The sequence below is a fragment of the Leucopleurus acutus genome, assembly GCF_964270905.1.
Source record: "Leucopleurus acutus genome assembly, chromosome: 1".
Taxonomy (NCBI): domain Eukaryota; kingdom Metazoa; phylum Chordata; class Mammalia; order Artiodactyla; family Delphinidae; genus Leucopleurus; species Leucopleurus acutus.
The window spans coordinates 180,301,785-180,321,055 of NC_139142.1; the positions used below are offsets into that span (position 1 = coordinate 180,301,785).

General features: G+C 49.9%; 1 protein-coding gene across 4 annotated transcripts; it reads left to right on the forward strand.

Annotated features, from left to right (window-relative positions):
• Positions 1-789: 789 nt before the first annotated feature.
• Positions 790-18,889, forward strand: GATA3 (GATA binding protein 3; the record flags this gene model as incomplete). Of its 4 annotated transcripts, none has more annotated exons than XM_082834887.1 (5): positions 790-1,030; positions 3,449-3,985; positions 9,037-9,182; positions 13,707-13,832; positions 17,934-18,889. In XM_082834887.1, the coding sequence occupies 5 exons, from the start codon at positions 790-792 to the stop codon at positions 18,216-18,218; spliced, it is 1,335 nt and encodes a 444-aa protein (XP_082691013.1). In that variant the 3' UTR covers positions 18,219-18,889. The 4 variants fall into 4 exon arrangements, with proteins under 4 accessions (XP_082691013.1, XP_082691014.1, XP_082691015.1 ...); XM_082834888.1 differs by having other exon boundaries at positions 9,040-9,182; XM_082834889.1 differs by having other exon boundaries at positions 17,942-18,119.
• Positions 18,890-19,271: the final 382 nt, after the last annotated feature.

Sequence of the window (19,271 nt, forward strand, 5' to 3'; positions counted from 1 at the left end):
TTGATTTGTTTCCTCTCTCCATTTGGGAGGACTTTAAAACACTGAAAACTCAACCCTCCTCTTTTGGAGAGTTTCTGGAGGCTGGAAAGTAGGTCCTGGGACCTGGGTCCCTGGAGGGAGGGAGTTGTCGTCCAAGTTGGAACCGCTCAGTCAGTCCCGGGTTCCCGGGAGAGCCGGGCTGCTGGGGATGTATTTGGGAATCATTCAGTCCCCCGCTGCCTCCCGGTTTTCCGACCTCCGGAGGGGGCGTGCGCGTGTGCGCGCGTGTGTGCGTCGTGTGTGCGTGTCCCGGGGGCGCGGGCGCGGGGCCGGGCGGCTCGGGGGGAGGTGGTGCCACTTCATAAACTCAGGTGCTAAGCACTTAGGACCTCATCCAGGTCTCCCCTTCTCTCCTTTGCAGGTGACCCGAGAGAGACTCAGTCTTGGAGCTGCCGAGTAGCCCCCGGTGCAGAGGAGCCTCACTTGCAGAATTCCAGCCAGTCTTCACCCCCCTTTTACAATTTGGTCCCCCTTTATACTCCCATATCTAATTTTTGGAATTTCTTTTTTCTTTCTCTTCTTTTCGCTAAACTACCCCGCAAAGATTTAAAAACAAAAATCTGATTTGCTCACCTTTCCTTCCTAGCTTTCCCATTTCCCAACTGAAAACAAATCTTTAAACGACCCCCGCCCCTCCGACGGCAGGAGCACCTGCAGAGCCTCGTAGCCCCCGACCTCCCAGCCCGAGCGCCCTCCCTCTCAGCGCGCGGGTTCCGGGCCCGGCGAGAGGGCGAGAGCGCAGCCGGGGCCATGGAGGTGACGGCGGACCAGCCGCGCTGGGTGAGCCACCACCACCCCGCGGTCCTCAACGGGCAGCATCCGGACACGCACCACCCAGGCCTCGGCCACTCCTACATGGACCCGGCGCAGTACCCCCTGCCGGAGGAGGTGGATGTACTTTTTAACATCGACGGTCAAGGCAACCACGTCCCGTCCTACTACGGAAACTCGGTGAGGGCCACCGTGCAGAGGTACCCTCCGACCCACCACGGTGAGTCCGCCCCGGGTGCGGGGACCTCCGCCCAGCTGTCCCGGCTCTCTCGGGTCGGAGAGGCAGGGAGGGACCAGGGGGTGGGGATACCCGGCCAAAGCCCCCAAGTGCCGTTGCTGCTTCATTAAAACAACAACAACAACAACAACAAAAACTGGGGCCCGGAAATGGGCAAGGAAGGCGTCTCGATCGTCGCGAGAGTCTGTTTTTCAAAACAGTCGCAGCAGGCGCCTCTGCGCGACTGCGGTCCCCTGGGCCTGGCGCTCACCTGGCGGGCGCCGCGCTGCAGCCCTCTCTCCCCGCGCGGCCGCTGGTTCGGGGGCCTCGGAGATCCCGGGCGCGGGGAGCCGAGCCTCTGCCTCCACCAGCCACCGCTCCCCCGACCGGGCATCCGGTGCCGGCTAAACCTGGCTGGGGCTGGGTTCTTTCTAGGGGCTTCGCTCCCCCGGTTATCCCCTGGTTCTCTCTCTGGGGCTTCTGCCGGCGTGCCTCGGTATGTTTCTCCGGCACATTTCCAGAAAGGCCAGAGAAACGTATTTATTCCCACCGCTGTGTTTCGGCCTTTCCCCAAAGCTAGTGCATTTGGTTTTTAGACACATCTCCTACCTCTAGGCTCTGAGGAAGGGAAGTCTGGTGCTTTGACCGGGTTTTGGTGGAAAGACTCCCGTCTTAAGTTTGAGACATTTGGGGTTTCCTAGATTCCCGGCTGCACGGAATTTTCCTCCGTCTACACTTTTTGGTTGCCTCATTGCCGGCTCCCCGCAACTCTTGCCTTGCTGTCTCCTTCGGCCCTACAACAGACCCATATAGGCTCCCAAAGAAGATTTGGGATCCATCAGGGTTTCCTTTTATGGAGGAGCGATTCCAGTTGCCTTTTCTTTTCTTCCTTTCTTTTCTATTTTTCTTTCTCTTTCACCTTGAGGAATTCAGGAGAGTTCTGAAATGGTAGAGAGAAACCCAGCCCTATGTAGTTGGTGGGAAAAGGCTTTTTAAGGCTTTGCATCTGTAAACATGTTCCCAAAGAAGAAATGGTAACATTTCAGACAGAGGGGCTGTGAGGCCATCTCAGTTGAGGTCTGCCTTGGTTCCCCGACTTAGATCCCGGGGCTGGGGCCGATGACAGAGCCCCTAGGGCAGCAGGCGTTCTCCTCCCTGCTGTCACCAGGTTTCAAACAATTGTTTCTGCGGATGGGGCGCTCTTTGCTCTTGTCCTGTGCAGATCAGCAGTGAAGTGGAAATGCGGTAGATGCAGTCTTAATATTATTTACTATACTACTTCCTGCACAATGTGAAGCTTGACCCTTGGTGTGCGGAGAGCTCTCCTTCCCCCTCGACTCCCCTCCCCTTCCTTTCTCTTAAGATTTTAGTTTCGGTATTGTTCTTAATGGTTAAATAGAATGTCAAACGCTGAGACAGGTACTGGATTAAAAGATCAATAAGTGTGTGGATTTGTACTTGCCGTTTAAACTTACCCCTCTCAGAGCCTCTTCTGGTCTGAGTTACAGCTGCCTTAAAACTCTGCATTTCAAACGACAGCTCTGTTTACTGTGTGTGTGAGTGAAATAGACACAGAAACTGGAATTTTTTGTGTCTCAGGGGCTCAGGTGAAAATTCACATATTGCACTGGTGGAGTCACAACTCTGGGGGCATATGGGCCCGTTTTATTTTTTTCCAGTAGGATCTGGGAGGGTGAGAACGGCAGATAGAAGTACCATCCCAGAGTCCAGGCTTGGAAACTTTCTCCGACAGCCTGAGCGGTTCACTTCCCTGCAAATCCCATTCCAGGCCGGGCCAATTCCAAGCAAGCAGTGAAGTGGGGTTACGTGCAAGTAACCCTAAAATGCTCCCTCTCCTCTCTTTCAGGCCCTCTCCCTGCTCTGGGCCTGGGGAGCTGGCTCTGCAGCTGGGCCTCTCTTAGGGTCCGTGTGTTCTCCTGGCTTTGAGCGAGCGGTTGTGTGGCTCACCCCTTCAGGCCTCATCCTTCCCAGCCCACCCTCTTATCAGGCTGCCTGGCATTAGGTCTGGGCTGGGGGCCGCTGGGCCATTGAAGGAAACCAATAAATCAAGTCAGGTTCCAGAGAGGGACCTCAGGGCTGTGATTCAGAAAGTGTATCTGGAGAGGCCAAGGAAGCCAGGGCCCTTCTCGCTCCATGGCAGCACCCCTTGGGCGTCAGACACAGGCCCTTGATTCCCCGGATTTGATGGGACATTGGTGGGGAGATAGGGGTGAAGGGGGTGTGTTGGCCCAGGTACTGCTGGGGCCCCCAAGATCAGGGAGTGTGAGGTCCGGTCTGTGTGGGAATTGTCTTGCCAGGGAGCCTGGGGTGGAGGGGGAGGATGCCCAGGTGCCTGAAGGCCTCTGGGGGCTACTCTCACTCGCCTGTCTCTCTCGCGGGCCTTCGCCTTTACCCATGCAGGGAGCCAGGTGTGCCGGCCGCCTCTGCTGCACGGATCCCTGCCCTGGCTGGACGGCGGCAAGGCGCTGGGCAGCCACCACACCGCTTCGCCCTGGAACCTCAGCCCCTTCTCCAAGACGTCCATCCACCACGGCTCCCCGGGGCCCCTGTCGGTCTACCCCCCAGCCTCGTCCTCGTCCCTGTCGGCGGGCCACTCCAGCCCGCACCTCTTCACCTTTCCACCCACCCCGCCGAAGGACGTCTCCCCGGACCCGTCCCTGTCCACCCCGGGCTCAGCCGGCTCGGGCCGCCAGGACGAGAAGGAGTGCATCAAGTACCAGGTGCCTCTGCCCGACAGCATGAAGCTCGAGTCGGCGCATCCCCGCAGCAGCATGACCACCCTGGGAGGGGCGGCGGCCTCAGCCCACCACCCCATCACCACCTACCCGCCCTACGTTCCCGAGTACAGCTCCGGACTCTTCCCGCCCAGCAGCCTGCTCGGGGGCTCCCCCACCGGCTTCGGATGCAAGTCGAGGCCCAAGGCCAGATCCAGCACAGGTAGGAACGTTCTCTCCCCTCGAGACCTTTCCCCTCGCCCCCCTCCCTGCTCCAAAATCCGGGACAGGGACTAGAGCGTGCTCTCCAGCCCCTCCCGGGGGCTGGGTGGCCGTTCAGACCCTTCAAAGATTTAATATCTTCCCATTCTTCCAGTGGGGAAAGAATGAGGTGTGTCCTCTCTCATTCCTGTCTTCAGAGCAGAGGGCAAGTGAGATCTGATTTAAAAGCCGCCCGCAAGAGCTGGGGAAGGAAAAAGACAGACAAAACCAAACCCCCGTCTCCTGCCTGTCCTGCCAGGGAACTTCCGGGTGCTGGCAGCAACCTTTAGTCAGTTTCCAAGCGCAGATGGAAGGGGAGGGAATACATCTCTAGTGTTTAGTGCTAAAAACGAAACCTCCTGAAACCCAAACAAACACAGGTCCCTCCTCTGACCCCCCTGGCCTCTACATCCTGACCGTTCTCCTCCGCTCAGCTCAGAGGGGGTCATACAGTCACCAGAGGACAGCCCTTTACGCAGACATGTATAAATAAAGCGTGTGTATATTTTTCGCCGGGGGCGGGACCGTGGCAAAGACAGGACACACATTCTCTGCGTGGAAAAGGAGTCTCCCATCCTGACTTCTGGGTAGAGAGGTGGGCTCTGCCCTGGGGAGGCAGTTCAGTGGAAGTCAGAAGGGCTAGTTAACTGCAGTATCTTCCAGTGCTGGGAGCTCAGGCAGGGAAGGAAGGCGTCTTACGAGCTACTCCCCGACTGATCTGAAGCCAGAGGGGTTAGGAAGGATGGAAAAAGATTCCCCAGGTGTGTCTCTGCTTCCTCTGCCCATCTTCTCTCAGAAAAGCACACCCCAGCTAAAAGCGAGCCGCATTTTTATTCTCTTGGTGTAGAGACTGGCATGAAAAGAAACAGGAAAGCCCGCACAAAGTATTTCTGCTTTAAAAATAAAATAATCCACCACCAATGTCGAAGCAGCTGAAACAGAGTCGGGGAGTCTCTGAGATGAGATTTCACTGTATTTTTTTGAGATGGTTTGGGGAAGATAGGCATGTCTCCTTGGGGGTGTCCATTTCAGGGTGGACAGTCTCTGTCCTGGTCTGTCCCAACTGGGTACCCTCTGCTCTCTCTCTGTAGAGACTCTGTATACACAGAAGTGGTGGAAATCACTTGTCTTTGCTGGATGAGACAACCAGTCTTGAAACAGAGCCTGCAAAACCGGGGTTTAGAAAACTTCCGAGGGAGGGCTCTGGGTGCCCAGTGACCATGAGATCAGTTTGCAGGGTTTTTTTCCAGGGTGACATTCACTCCGACTGCCTGGGCAGGACTGTCTCTATTTAGTTGATATGTTTTAGCTAATCCAATTATTTTCAGACTGCTGCACGCGACAGTTGCATTGTTTATCCCTAGCCAGGAACTTTAATAGAGCCCGGATGCGGTTAGGCTGACAGAAAACTCAGACCTGCGTGTTCAGTACATGAAAGTCGGCAGAGGGAGAGGGAGGTAGGCTCGCTGGTGGAGCTGAAGAGAAAGCAAGAGGAAGGGAGCACAGGGCAGGAAAGTGGCCTGGCTGCCTTGGCGAGTGGAGGGTCCCCGGGAAGCGGGGTACAGATCTGCTCACAAAAGCGGGGGCGGGGCGGAGGGGGCTCGATCAAGGCTCTGAGGCTGATGGCAGTAAGAGAACAACCTGTCCATTTTGAAGTCGGGGTGGGATTTTTTGGGGGAAAGTTCTCTTTTCTGGTAGGGCTAAGAAGTTGGGGGCCAGATCGTGGTGTCTGAGGCTGGGGTGGTGGTTTGTGTAGGGAGGGGACAGAGTGACTTTTCCAAATGCCTCTCGTCCTCTGCCCTCATTTCCGCATGTGATCTCTCCCCCTCCATCGGGCACACCTTCTGCCTTCGGGTTTGCCTGGCTTTTCTGTGTCTTCCCTGGAGACCGGGACATTTGGGGAGGGGGGAGGGGCGAGGGCGAGGGCTGTGGTTTCCCTAAACCAGAACCAGGGGTACCTGTATACCTATTTTCTTTTATTTTTTTTGGAGAGGAGAGGAGCCGGTTTAAATTTGGCTTTTGACTTCCTCCTCCTTATTCCTTTCTCACAGTCAGAAAAACCCAGAGCAACACAATCGGGCGGCGAGGGAGCTGGGACTTTCGGGAACGTGGAGCGCGCAGGGCAGGTTTCGAGGCTCCGTGAAGAGGGTGGAAGGAGTGGGAATTCCTGAGAAGGGGATTCTCTTGGTTTTAGTGGTTGCTTTTCTGTTTTTTTTTTTTTTTCTTTAACCTCTTCTTTGCTATCGTCTGAAGGAGGAGCCCAGAGAAGGGAGGGTTGTCGCATTTTGGAGAAACGGTTGAGTTGTGGTTTAGAGCACCTATTGCTTTTTTAACGCCCGGGCTGTCCGGGCTGAGATGTGTCTTTGCAAACAAGACACCAAGCCTTTTGTGTGTGTGTGTGGGGGGGACCATTTCTTAGCTCCCACCCCCTCCACCGTGGGCATCCAGCTCCCCCTTTTTCTCTGCAGCCTCCCTACTCCTTCAGTCCAGCCTCAGTTTCAGGATTTCAGTCGGAGGCCAAGGGGTGTTTGAAAATGGCTGTTGAGCGTGAGGAGGCCTCCCGGCGCTGTGGTTGTCACCTAAGAGCGAGGTGTCTGTCTGAGCAGCTCACAGCAGGCGGTGAGCGAGGAGAAAGAAAGCAGGAGACAGTCAGGGCCTCCGTTAGGAAAACTGCTTGTTTGCTGAAGTCACAGATGAGAGGCAACAAGGAGAGAAAAAAAATAAAATAAAATAAGAAAAAGCCACGCAAGGCAATCACAAACTTGCCGAGTGAATCAAGACAGAAAATTGCTCTAATGTGCAATTGCTGGAGAAGCAACTGTTGCTGGCTTTCAAGGTCCCTCGGAAAAGGAAGCTGTTATTCTCCCCACTGGCAGACAAAGGAAAGGAAATCAGACTAATCGTGTCAGGCAGGGAGATCCCCTGGCCCAGGTGCCCAGGAGCGGGGCAGTCCAGCCCGAGCTGCTGGGGATGCAGGGGACTTGGAGCCCGAGAAACCCCCCAGAGGTCAGGGACAAAACGGCTGGGAGCCCGAGGCCCCTGTCTGCACAGGATGGGGAGCGTGCCGGGCCTGGCCAGTGTCCCCAGAAGAGGCTGACACAGCGCCCACCGGGGGCACGAGCACTGCGGGGGCCCTGGCTATGCCTGCGGCCACACCTCCTCACCCACTCGCCGTCTCCTCCCCCCCGTGCCTCTCCCACCTTCAGCAGCCACGTCCCGAAGGCTTGTGACCCCAAAGCAGAGGAACCTGGATGTGATTCAGCCCAGAGCCTACTCAGAGCTGCTGGATGCATAGCAAATGCTCCTGGCCCATGAGGGCCACGTTTCTGTGGACAATCTCAGGGGTGCTTGGAAGGCTCTCTGTAGACCCCGGGTTAAGAACTTTTGGAATTTGGAGCAAGAAATTGAGATCTCTCAACTCCTTAACATTTTTTGTTTTTTTTTGAGAGCCTGTCCCTGGAGAAAAGCCCAGGCTCAGGGGTGTAAATTCCTTGCCACCCTCATACTTGGTCTGGGGGTTTCCTAGATCTGAGCAGGTCCCCGGGCCCTGGGCTGGCCTTGCCCTCCTCGTGGGGAGGCAAGATTCCCAAGCGTCCTGCCTGCGGGTTCCCTTCCTCCACCCCGTCTTCCTGGTAGCTTGGTTAATCTCTTAAAACAACTGGTAGGGGCTCATCTTTCTCCCCTACCATCCCCAAGCCCCTTCCCAGCACCCTAAAGACCCTTTCCTGACTCCTCTTCTGGGGGGCACCAGCTCTGCTGAAGCCACTGGCCCTGCAGGGTTAGGGGCTCCTCCTGGGTCCCTCTCGGTTGGCAGTGAGGCTGGTGCGTCCTCTCCAGGAGAACGAGGCCCCCCAGGAGCGGGGCAGGTTCTCCCAGAAACCGTCCTGTCCTTCTTCCTCTCGGGGAAGTTGAGAAGAACTCTGTGAGCAAACTCCCCTCCTCCTAAAATGGTATGTGGAGGGATTCTCTCCCGGGGCTTTTCCTCTCGAGGTGGGTCCCCGTCACTCTCCAGCCCCGGGAGTGAGTGCTGTTTCAACCCGGCCTGGCCGGTTTTCTGTTGATTTTGTTTGTTTGTTTTTTTTTGGAAAAAGAGCGACGGCAGGCAAGTCTTGGTTAATGAGCCACAACCCAAGGGCCTCCCCCCTGCCCTCCCCCCATAAACTGGCCTCTTCTCCTGACTCTGCCCCTCCCTACGCTTCCCCTCGTTCTGTTTCCCTCCCTCCCCATCTCCAGCTTCCTTGCCTTCAAGACTGCTCTGCGTTTCCCTCCAACCTTCAGACTGGGGTCTCAGTGGCTGGAAAACCACAGAAAACCTTGGGTTTTTTCTAGAGAGTAAAAAAGATGATGGGGGAATGAATGAGTGGACCCTGCTGGGTCTTCATCTATTCCTTGCCAGCCGGGGACATTTTACAGTTTTATTGGAAGGAAAATCTAAGGCCCTCGGTGCTAAAATCAATCAGCCGATTGATCCATCTGTTCATCTGTTGATTATCTGTTTCTCCATCTCGCTATCGATGAATCTCTCCTTTGGCCCCATCCTAATCTTCATTATTTAATCAATCCGCATAGACAGAGCTGGTGACGATAATGGATCATCTTTGTTTTCGTCCGAGGGAAGCGAATGGAATGTTGTGCTTTCGCCATCGACCGGGGCTCAGGGTTTTCTCAGGGAACTGTTTCAAGTTGAAATTCGCCTTCCTCCTTGGCTCTGCCTGACCTTCCCCGTCAAGTCAGGCAGGCCCAGGACGAGGTTCTGCTGCTACTGATTCCTGTGCTGTTTCTTGGGCTGGGAGCTGTGTGTGTGTGTGTCCACGGGGAATGGTTAGGCCATGAAAGTGTCACACAGTAACTCGTTCCAACTCAGGAGCCACCTTCAAGGGAGCTGGGCAAGTTCCCCAAAAGAGGAAAAAAGAGAGAAGAAGTTCTCCATTGAACTTTCATTGCCTAATTCTGCTGACAGCTTTTCTGTGTGTCTTCCTTCCATAAGTGACTTATGTGTGATCTTGTTTTCAGAAGGCAGGGAGTGTGTGAACTGTGGGGCAACGTCCACCCCGCTGTGGCGTCGAGATGGAACAGGGCATTACCTGTGCAACGCCTGTGGGCTCTACCACAAGATGAACGGACAGAACCGGCCCCTCATCAAACCCAAGCGAAGGCTGGTGAGTTGTCCTAGGGAAGCACTGGCCCGACACTCTCCGTTTTGTGTCTTTAAGTTCCTCTCTTCAGGAAGAAGGGCTTCTGCTGGAAATTGGCAGGACGGCTCAAAATCAGCTCGCTTGGGATAGTTTTCTTTTTTCTTCTTTGTTTTCTTTTTTGCAAATTACATATACAGAAAGGGCCCCCCGCCCCCGCCTTTCTCCCCCTCCATGGTTCTTAAGTCACTTATCACATTTTTAAGGATGCTCACTTCTGGGTTATCAAATCTTAAATGTCTTCACTGATAGAATGATTGCTTTCACAGGACCAGGGTGACTGATTTAAGATGCATTGATAGTCACCGTTTCACAGAGGAATTCAGTACGGGGATGGAGTGTCCCAGGTGCCACCCAGAACTTGTTTCTGAAGTCATACAAGTGGGCTCCTAGGAAGTAATTACAGTCTCAGGGTTGCCTTAGTGCCACGGATGAGATCTCATGGGCCAGGGCGAATTAACTGAATTTCACAAACAGCGGCCATTGGGCTCAGTGGAGTTTTTTCTTCTTCCTTGGTCCGAAGAATTGAGGAATTGCCACAGGTAATTCCTGCGGGGAGAACTGTGCGATTCCTGTCCTGCTTCTTGGTCTCCCCTAGTGTCTGGTCTTATTTTCCCTTTGAACTCCTGCCGGTCGGGTGATAGTTTCCTCTCTCCCCCCTCTTTGTCCCCTTCTTAAACCTCTTGACCCCTAGGAATACTTGAGAAAACCTGGCCCTGGCAAGCATTTATAAGGAAAACTAGCCTGAGAGGTTCATTTGCAAACTTGTCTTTGGAATCTCAGGCCAGATTGAATAGCAAGTGTATGTAACAGACAAATAAAAGCAGGCTTGGCAAATGATAACTGTAACCACAGTCAAGAGATCAAAATGCTTTTTGTGGTGATTCACCAAGTAGAGAGGGGAGGAGGGGAATTTCCCCATGCAAATTAATGGATGAAGCCGCATCCCTCAGATTCTAAGGTGGACCCTTCCCCAATCCTCTGCATTCTTTTTAAAGAATTATTTGTCTTCTCCATCCGATGTTAGTGCAAATCAACACCTTTCACATCCTCCTCAGAAGAAGGAAAATCTGTCTAGGGATGGCAGCGCCCACGTGACTTTAATTTTTGGCAATCCTAGGTCTCTAGGCCTTATTCTTTCTGATCTTTGCCCCTTTCTCCAGCTCTCTCAACCTTCCCCCGACTTGTCCCCATGCTCTTTGGTACTTTTTTTTTTTCCTTTCTCTCATGTGCAAAGCTAACTTCCTAGGAAAAAGCTGCCGGATATCTGAGCTCTGGAGATAACTCATAAACAACAACTCAGCTTCCCCAACTTAAACATCAAGATGTTTGAACGTATCAGAACAAGACGTGTTTGAAAAAAAAAAAAAATGGCTGGAGATGTTAGCACAGAATGAATATGATTGCACCACAAAAGAATGTTCTGAATCACTCAAAACCTGGCCTTAGGAAAAAAAAAAAAAAGAGAGAAAAAAAGAAAAGGAAAGGAAAACAAAAGAAAGAAAACTAACAACAAAAAACTTCTTGTTAAAATAAGTCATGGTACCATTATAATTGGACTTTTTTTTTTTTAATGTAAAAGTAAAGAAGGAAAAAGAGAGCAGTAAAGTGTCAGACCCCGTAGTTGTCTGGTAGATAAGCAAGAGTACATTTGACATTTTCTTGGGGTTTCTTCTGTCTGGGTAGATTGTACAGGAGGGCTGGACTTGCATTCTACATAATTTTGTCTTCATTCACCTTTCATAAGAAATCTCTAGAATTCTGAGTAATAATTACTTTTAATTCTAGAGTTTCTTCGCCGTCACATGTGAAGCTGCCTTCTCTTTCTTACTCATCTCTTCTGGGTGTTTTTTTATTTTTAGTTCCATAGAATTCACATGCTCCAGAGAGATACTCGGGGCCCATTCAGGATATATATACGTATATCTTTAGCCCTTAGATGTATTTGACTTCTGAATATCTAGAACTTTCTTTTTGTTCTTTCCTATATTTCCTGTTCCTCCTTCCCTGCTCTGTCTCTCCAGTTTGCTGCTTTTGCACACTTGCAGACTTGCTGAAGACCACCCCGCCTGCCCCCTCTGTGTAGTCAGCTCTTCCATAGATGCATATCTAACGCTGAATGAACTCGTGCAGGAAATAGAAGGGAAGACCCATAGAATTGTTTTCCTAGTGTTGCAAGATTTTCATAAGTCTCACAACTGGCTTGCTTTATTAATGTACTTTGTCTTCTGCTAGTGACCCGAACAGTGTGACTTTTAGAGGTTCTGTATAAATCCTCATAAAGTCTAAGCCTGTTTGGATTCATGTTACCTTCAATACACTGCAAAGGGCTGCACCATGAGCGTGGTTATTTGGAACTCTTATTTTATCGGTTGGCATTGAGCACTTGCACCATCCCTTCTCAGTTGTTGGGCCGGGAAATCCGGCACTTGCGTAGATATTAGTCTATTATATCCAGGTATTTCTTTTAAAGGGGGAAGACCAGTCCAGGACTATAATAATAATCACATGATAATGTAGTTGTCAAAATCCTTAAGCACCAATTTCATATATCGTTTTCCTCCCAAGAGTACACAAGAGCAATGGTTAAGTCTTAAATTATCATGTTTCATAAAGGCAGGTGGACCAGAGGCATGTGGGATAAGAGACAGCACCCTTGGACTGCGGTGAAGTATTTTCCAAATGGACAACTCAAAAGTAGAACCTTCTCAGTTATGAGGGAGAAGAGCTGTTTTTCCTTTCTAGTTCCTCAGGACGCAGAAACTAAGAATTACTAAAAACAAACAAACAAACGAAAAAAGCCACAGCTCTGCTATTTAAACCTCTGGGAAGGGGCAGCATCTCTGTGGAACAATTGAGTAGCTTTGAAAGGAAAGGAATCAGCTTGGTTCATTCAGAATTGCCACTGGGTTTTCAATATCTGACCTCTTCGCGTGTTTGGCCCAACTTCTTGCTGGATAAAATACTGAGGGAAAAGCACACCCTGATCCCTGTCCTTTCGTTCTGTGCTTTCATAACCATGCCAGAATTTTCTTGATCACAGATAAAGACCAGATGAATTCTTTCTTTTTTTTTTTTTGCGGCATGCGGGCCTCTCACGGTTATGGCCTCTCCCGTTGTGGAGCACAGGCTCCGGACGCGCAGGCTCAGCGGCCATGGCTCACGGGCCCAGCCGCTCCGCGGCATGTGGCATCTTCCCAGACCGGGGCACGAACCCGTGTCCCCTGCATCGGCAGGCGGACTCTCAACCACTGTGCCACCAGGGAAGCCCACCAGCTGAATTCTTACTCCTTCTCTTGCCTTTGATAATATTTTTGAGTCCCAGGGACCGAAATAATTTTGCAGTTGAAATTTCCTTTTTATGTTGCAAGGGGGTGTGAGGAGATGAGAGATATATGGTTACAAGTGACCCAACCTCATTTCCTTTCAAAAGTTTTTGAGCTTAAGTTTTCTTTTTTAACGTATGGACATAGGAAATAGTCCCCTTCTACATTTAAGTGCGTCGAAAAGTGAAAGAAAAATCTCCCTTTTAAAGGAAATGAGGGCAGTGACACAATCAAATAATGAAAATTCAGCTTGGGGCTGACATCTGACCTGTAACCATTTTGCTCTGTGAACAGCAGATAGGAAGCACCTACTTTCAAGAGGGTGAAATGAAATGAAGTTAGGAGTGGGGCCAGTGTTCCTGGTGGATTGCAAAATTCCTTGCTCCTCTCAGTTTGTCTCACTAACTGAAAGCCACCTAAAGAGAATGAAGATGGCTGTCAGCACGAGTGACCAAATCTGAAAGCGTGGGCCGTGCACGGTTGGGATGCCTGCAAATTGGCCGAGGTCTTGTTCAGTTAGGATGTCTGGCCTGGTGCGTTCTCCGTGGCCCATCCCGTGGGCGCCAGCCGCACATGCGCAGACGTTCTCTCATTCTGTCAGCACCCTGCCCTCCTTATCCTCCAGCGTTTCTTTATTTGGGATCTAGAAAGCGCTTTTGATGCTTGGGTTTGTTCTTCCTTGGCTTTTGGTCTATTGTGATGACCAGTATCCTTGTTGAGAACTGCTTTTCTGGGCAGTTGCTCTTGAAAAAGACCGCCTGTAGGCCTGGCAGAGGAAGCCACTGAGAGCCTGGTACCCAAACGAGTCTGGTTAATTCAAAATTGCTACCCATAAAAATGAAACATCTGGAAAACTTTGGGGGGAGGGAGGGGGGCTCGTTGTGTCGGTGAGGTGATGTCGGCTTTCTCATCCTCCCGAATCCTTCCCCAGGGGACAGCAGGCTGTGTGCTGACCACCGGACTATGGTCTGACCTGCTCCTATGCCAGTGGATTGGCTTCATGCTTCTTCTAGATGCAGGTTTTGGGGATCTTTATTACTTTCATGTGGGCCACTTGCTAGTTTTGATTTCAGTGATAATTTTTTTTGAGTTGGTCTCCGTAGCTCTGCAAACCCATTTAACACTTGTTTTGATTTTTATCCTCCCCTCTCTTCCCGCTCCCCAGTCAGCAGCAAGAAGGGCAGGTACGTCCTGTGCAAACTGTCAAACCACAACCACGACTCTCTGGAGAAGAAATGCCAATGGAGACCCTGTCTGCAATGCCTGCGGGCTGTACTACAAGCTGCACAATGTAAGTGTCCCGGGGACCCGCCCCTCCTCCCGGAACGGCCCCCTTCGGATGATGCCCGGTGCACAGCATCCCCCTTCCCTGGTCCCCTTTCTGAGTTTTTTAAAAAAGAATTTTACTGGAGTATAGTTGATTTACAATGTTGTGTTAGTTTCAGGTGTACAGCAAAAGTGGTTCAGTTATACCTATACTATATCTATTCTTTTTCAGATTCTTTATCCATCTAGGTTATTACAGAATACTGAGTAGAGTTCCCTGTGCTCTACAGTAGGTCCTTGTTGGTTATCCATTTGAATCGCCCAATGACAAGGCTCAGAAAAGGCACTGCAATAGGACCCAGTGTAGGAAGGGACTCGGCACAGCGTAGCCTTGCTGAGATTGAAGACTCTGAAGCAGATGACCCAGCCCCTTAGTTTGTATTGGAAACAGTATGCATGGTGGGCCTGGTCTGGGTTTTTAAGGGGAGAAAAATCTTTCTCTTGGAAAAACCAAAGTCACCAGTCATATTTTGATGTTTCCTTGAGTTTTTAAACGTTTTGCAAAAAAAAAAAAAAAAAAAACAAGAGAGAATGAGCCAGTGAAAAGAGAAAGGTAAATAGGATTGTAATGCACCGCACAGGAGTTCAGGGCGATTCAGTTACTGAGGGGTAAAGAGCCTTGGTGAATTTTAAACGGATTCTCTGAATAAAAGATACGAGATGAGAGATTTCATCTGCTGAGTTTGTCCTCACCAGGAGAACTCTTGCAAAGCAGCCGACGGAGGTTATCCTTACCAGGGAAAAGAATGCTCTTCTCCTTCTAGATCACATTAGCAGAATGATAATTGTCAGTCAGTCACATGGGTTTGGCTGTGTCATTTTTAATCTTTCAATTTGGGGGTCCTCCCATTTTGCAATATGTTTACCTTTAAAAAAAAATTTCAGCTATTTTTTTTTTTTTTTCCCTGCAACAACTCTGGCTGACAGGCCATGACCCTTATGAGGCCAGAAGTTTATGTTGATCCCAGAGAAAGAATTTTGTCTCTGTCTGTCTGTCTCTGTCTGTCTTTCCCTGTCTCTCTCACATCATCTCTCTGGCTCTGTCTGGTTCTCCTGAAGTCTCTTGACCAGTCTGATTTTGGTAATGTCTGGGAGCGAATGGGGAAAGGCGGAGGGCTTTGCTCAGAACCGTTCTGACAGTCAACGCATCTTACCCAAAAACACCTGGGAATTGGGGAGGAAGCTTTTTTGGTTGGCGTTTTTGAACCACAGGAGAACTTCCCAGGGTGACCCCAGCAACTAGTCCTTTTGTGCTTCTTGGGAATGAGTTGATTTGATTCCTGGGGACCCCCGTAACACTCACCTCCCTGCCCATATGCCGTCCACTCTTGAGAGGAGGGGCCCGGCGCTGACGGAACGGGGCTCTTACTACAATCCATCGTTTCTCTCCCACACATCCTCAGACTGTGGTCTGTGTAGATTTATCAGCAATGAAACCCCAGGCCCGTTTTCACTTTGGGGAATTTCCTTACTCACTGCCGTGGAGAGAAGCAGATTTGTGATTAAAATCTGGAAGATTCGGGGCCCTCAGGTTTATGAGCTACCCAGTGGTTGGTACAGCCGATCACATGATTTGGGGGTTGTAATGTATGGTTTTGCAAAGAACTTTCTTGTTACTTGATTACATTTGAGGCTCAAAGAGTCCCATGATGTAGACAGGGCAGAAATTATTTTGATTTCCCTTTTACTTGAAGAAATGATGACTCAGAGAAGTAAGGAACATGGCTGATGAAGTAGAAGGGCCAGGATGGATTTCTGAATTGCGAAAGGCCTTGCGGGGAGATCAGTAACCTCGGGACTAATAGGGAACAGAGGAGAGTAAGCACCTTCTCATTTTAGAATGTACCAAAGTTCTGTTCAAAGTCATGCATTGTGTGTGTATATATACTTCCTTCCTATTTCCACAGAAGTATAGGAATTATGAGAAACGAACCAGCTATAAATTCCTTTGACTACTCAGCCGCAGTGAGATAGGCTCTCAATTGTGTCCAATCTAAAAAAATATCTGTTTCTGAAGAATACGCATTTCTCATTAAATCGAAGACAGGTCAAGGAACCTTCTTCACTCCTCACTCCCACCCTATTCTAAATTTGGTTGGGCCCCAGTGGCTGGGAGATAGAAGCGTGCTCTTCCGCCAGAGCCGTTCTTCTGCCTTCTCTGGTTTAGTAAGAATTCACAGAAGGAGGCGGATTTGTTGTGTATTTAACAATAAGAGATAATAATCTATTAACATTCTCCTCTTGTTGTGTTTTGTTCTGCCCATCGAGATACCATGCACGACCTAAGTTAGTTCCTGTTTTCTTATCTAGGTGTGTAGATAACTACCTATCTCAGTATCAGTGTTGCGACTAGTTATCTGGCTTTGTGTGTCTATCTGTGTAACTAGATATTATATTTAGATACCTGGCTCTGTATATCTAGATATCAGCGTAAAGAGCCATGTGTCTAGGCAGTATCTTGGGGGAGATTCGATGTGACAGTAGATTCCTATCACCTCTGTAGGCTGCATCTTTATCTTGATTATGACTTTGAGGAAGGAACCCTGAGATGTTCTTTGGGCAACGACCTTTTAGGTCCTCTGTCGTCACTCACGTGGCCTTCCTGCACAAGGGGGAAGGCAGGTGTCCGTCCCACGGAGTGGTTCTGTACCCCTCTCCGGGTGACCAGCTCAGGCCCAGGAGGCTGTGGGTTTGCTGCTACCAGTAGTGTTGTCGGAGCCTGGCCTTCTTGGCTGCTAGATTCTTTCTTCCTTAACTATCCCTTTCTAGCCTTTGGAGCAAACAGGCAGGTCCTAGAGCCATGAAATCTTCTCTTCCTCCATCCTTGAGGACCCTGGAGGAAGGAGTTGTTTGTTTCCCAAGCAGTCAGGAGTGACTGAGACCCTGACCTTCCCTCTCTGAGTCCCTTTGCCCATTTCCCCAGAAACACGGCCAGTTGTGTGGTTGGTTTGCTCTACGGGGCAGATGGCCGCTATTGAGGTCAATCTGATTCTGACTCCTCGTGGGGAATGATCTCAGTTTGCTTTGTCAAGTCCCCTCTCTTGATTCTTCTCCCCACCCCCCTGAAACAAATGTGTATTCAAAACAAAACACATGAGGCTTATCAGAAAGAGAGCGATGGTCTGCTGCCCTGGGGACGGGACGGAAGACTAGCGCTTGCCTCTGTCCCTTTACTCAACTTCAGGCCTGGTCTTTGATTTTTAGGAGAGTGCTTTCAGGCTAGCACAGGGCTTTGTACCCCGTAAGTGGATATTAAATTCTCGTGGATTGGTTGTTTCACTTTTTGTCTAGTAAGAAGTGGATAGTCAGTACCAGGTAGAAATTGCAACTTTCAATCATCACCGTGGCTGTGACGTGGGCAAGAGCTTATGTTTCGGAAAGACACTTTGTATTAAATTATGACCCCAGAACTTACACATTTCAGGGGAAGATTTTACAGCACCTCTTGTTTAGAGAAGTTCGTCAGAAGAGAGACAACCAGACATGACTTTGAAGAGGGAAGCAGTCCTAGCTTCTCAAGGCAGAGACAGACACTTAAGATCGATTGCCTTGCACAGTCCTAACACAGATTTTGGACCAGTAGACAAGATATTATTTCCCCCCTTGAAAACCCCTCCATTGCCTCCATGCTCATGAAGTAGTCTAAGGTCATTCTAATGGAAGAAGACAAGTTATTATTATATTTTAGTTCGCAGAGAAATACAGCCATCTTGGGTGGGTCTCTAGAATATGGTCCTTGGAGACAGAAAGTTCCCTGAGGCAAACTTTCCCCCAAATGATTGGTGCAGATGAATGTAATAATAAGCCCTGCTTGGAACACCTTACCTATGGCCTCTTGGTTTCTGAAATTGATAGAGGCTGACAGACCCCCGCCGCAGAAGCCTAGCCTGCAGGACTCTGGGTCCCTGGGAAGGAGGCAGGAAGGTGGGGAGGAAGGGGCCTCCTGAAAGCAGATCCCCGATCTGGGGCAGTCAGAGGAACCCGGGTTGGGGTGTGAAAGTCTGCACTATTTCAGAGCCAGCCAAATAAAGTAAAAAAAAAAAAAAAAAAATTGATCTCTGTTTAGATTAACAGACCCCTGACTATGAAGAAGGAAGGCATCCAGACCAGAAACCGAAAAATGTCTAGCAAATCCAAAAAGTGCAAAAAGGTGCACGACACGCTGGAGGACTTCCCCAAGAGCAGCTCGTTCAACCCCGCCGCCCTCTCCAGACACATGTCTTCCCTCAGTCACATCTCACCCTTCAGCCACTCCAGCCACATGCTGACCACGCCCACGCCGATGCACCCGCCCTCCAGCCTCTCCTTCGGACCTCACCACCCTTCCAGTATGGTCACCGCCATGGGTTAGGGTCCCTGCTCGATGCTCAGAGATCTCCAGGCGAGAGTCCCTCCAGCCCCTTCTACGTGCATTTTCGCAGGAGCAGAATCATGAAACCGAAACCCGATGGATCTATATGTTTTTGCAGGCAGAAAGCAACACGATGTTTGCCACTTGGACAGAGGAGCCCGCTGTGGTGTCTGTGTTCTCACTCCCTGAATCTGGATACCATTTGTGAATAAGCCATTCAGACTCATATTCCCTATTGAACAGGGTCTCTCTAGTGCTGTGAAAAAAAAAAAAATCGCTAAACATTGCATATAACTTATATTGTAAGAAATATTGTACATTGGAAGAAGAAGACTTTATCGCCTCTGTCAGGAAGGCACGAAGGACGCCATGCATTTTAAGGATGATGGAAGAAAATAAAGTGTGGAAATTAAGAAGAAACTAGTTCTGATATCCAAATGGACAAACTACCAGTTTTGTTTCCTTTTCCTGGTCACAGTTTGATGCATTAAAAGGAAAAAAAAAAAAAAAAAGGAAAAAAAAAAAAAGAAAAATGTTGTAGGCGAATCATTCGTTCAAAGCTGTGGGCCTCTGCGTAGGAAATTCTATCACTCCGGGCAACGCGTTACACTCCCAGATTGCCATGGAGGGTTCAGTTAGACTTTCCTAGGCCTCCATGCTTTGTGAACAAGTCCCTGTAATTGTCGTTTGTATGTATAATTCAAAGCACCAAAGTAAGAGAAGTTGTAGATTTATTTCATCATATTATACAGACTGAATGGTTGTACAAATTTATTTCCTGCTAGTGTTAAGAACTGCTTTTTTTGTGTGTGTGTGTTTCCGTTTTAATATTTTCCTTCTCTCTCAATTTTTGGTTGAATAAACTAGATGACGTTCAGTTGACCTAAGGCGGTTGTGCTCCACAGGGCTGATTTTGTTTTTCCTTTTTGTTCCTCAATGATATTTATTAAATAGCTTCTAAGGGTACAAGAGCATCTGTCCTTTGTCACTTCTCCTGCAGCCTGTGCTATGAGGGTAGCAGTGTATGAGCTACCCGCGTGCATGTCAGCGGCT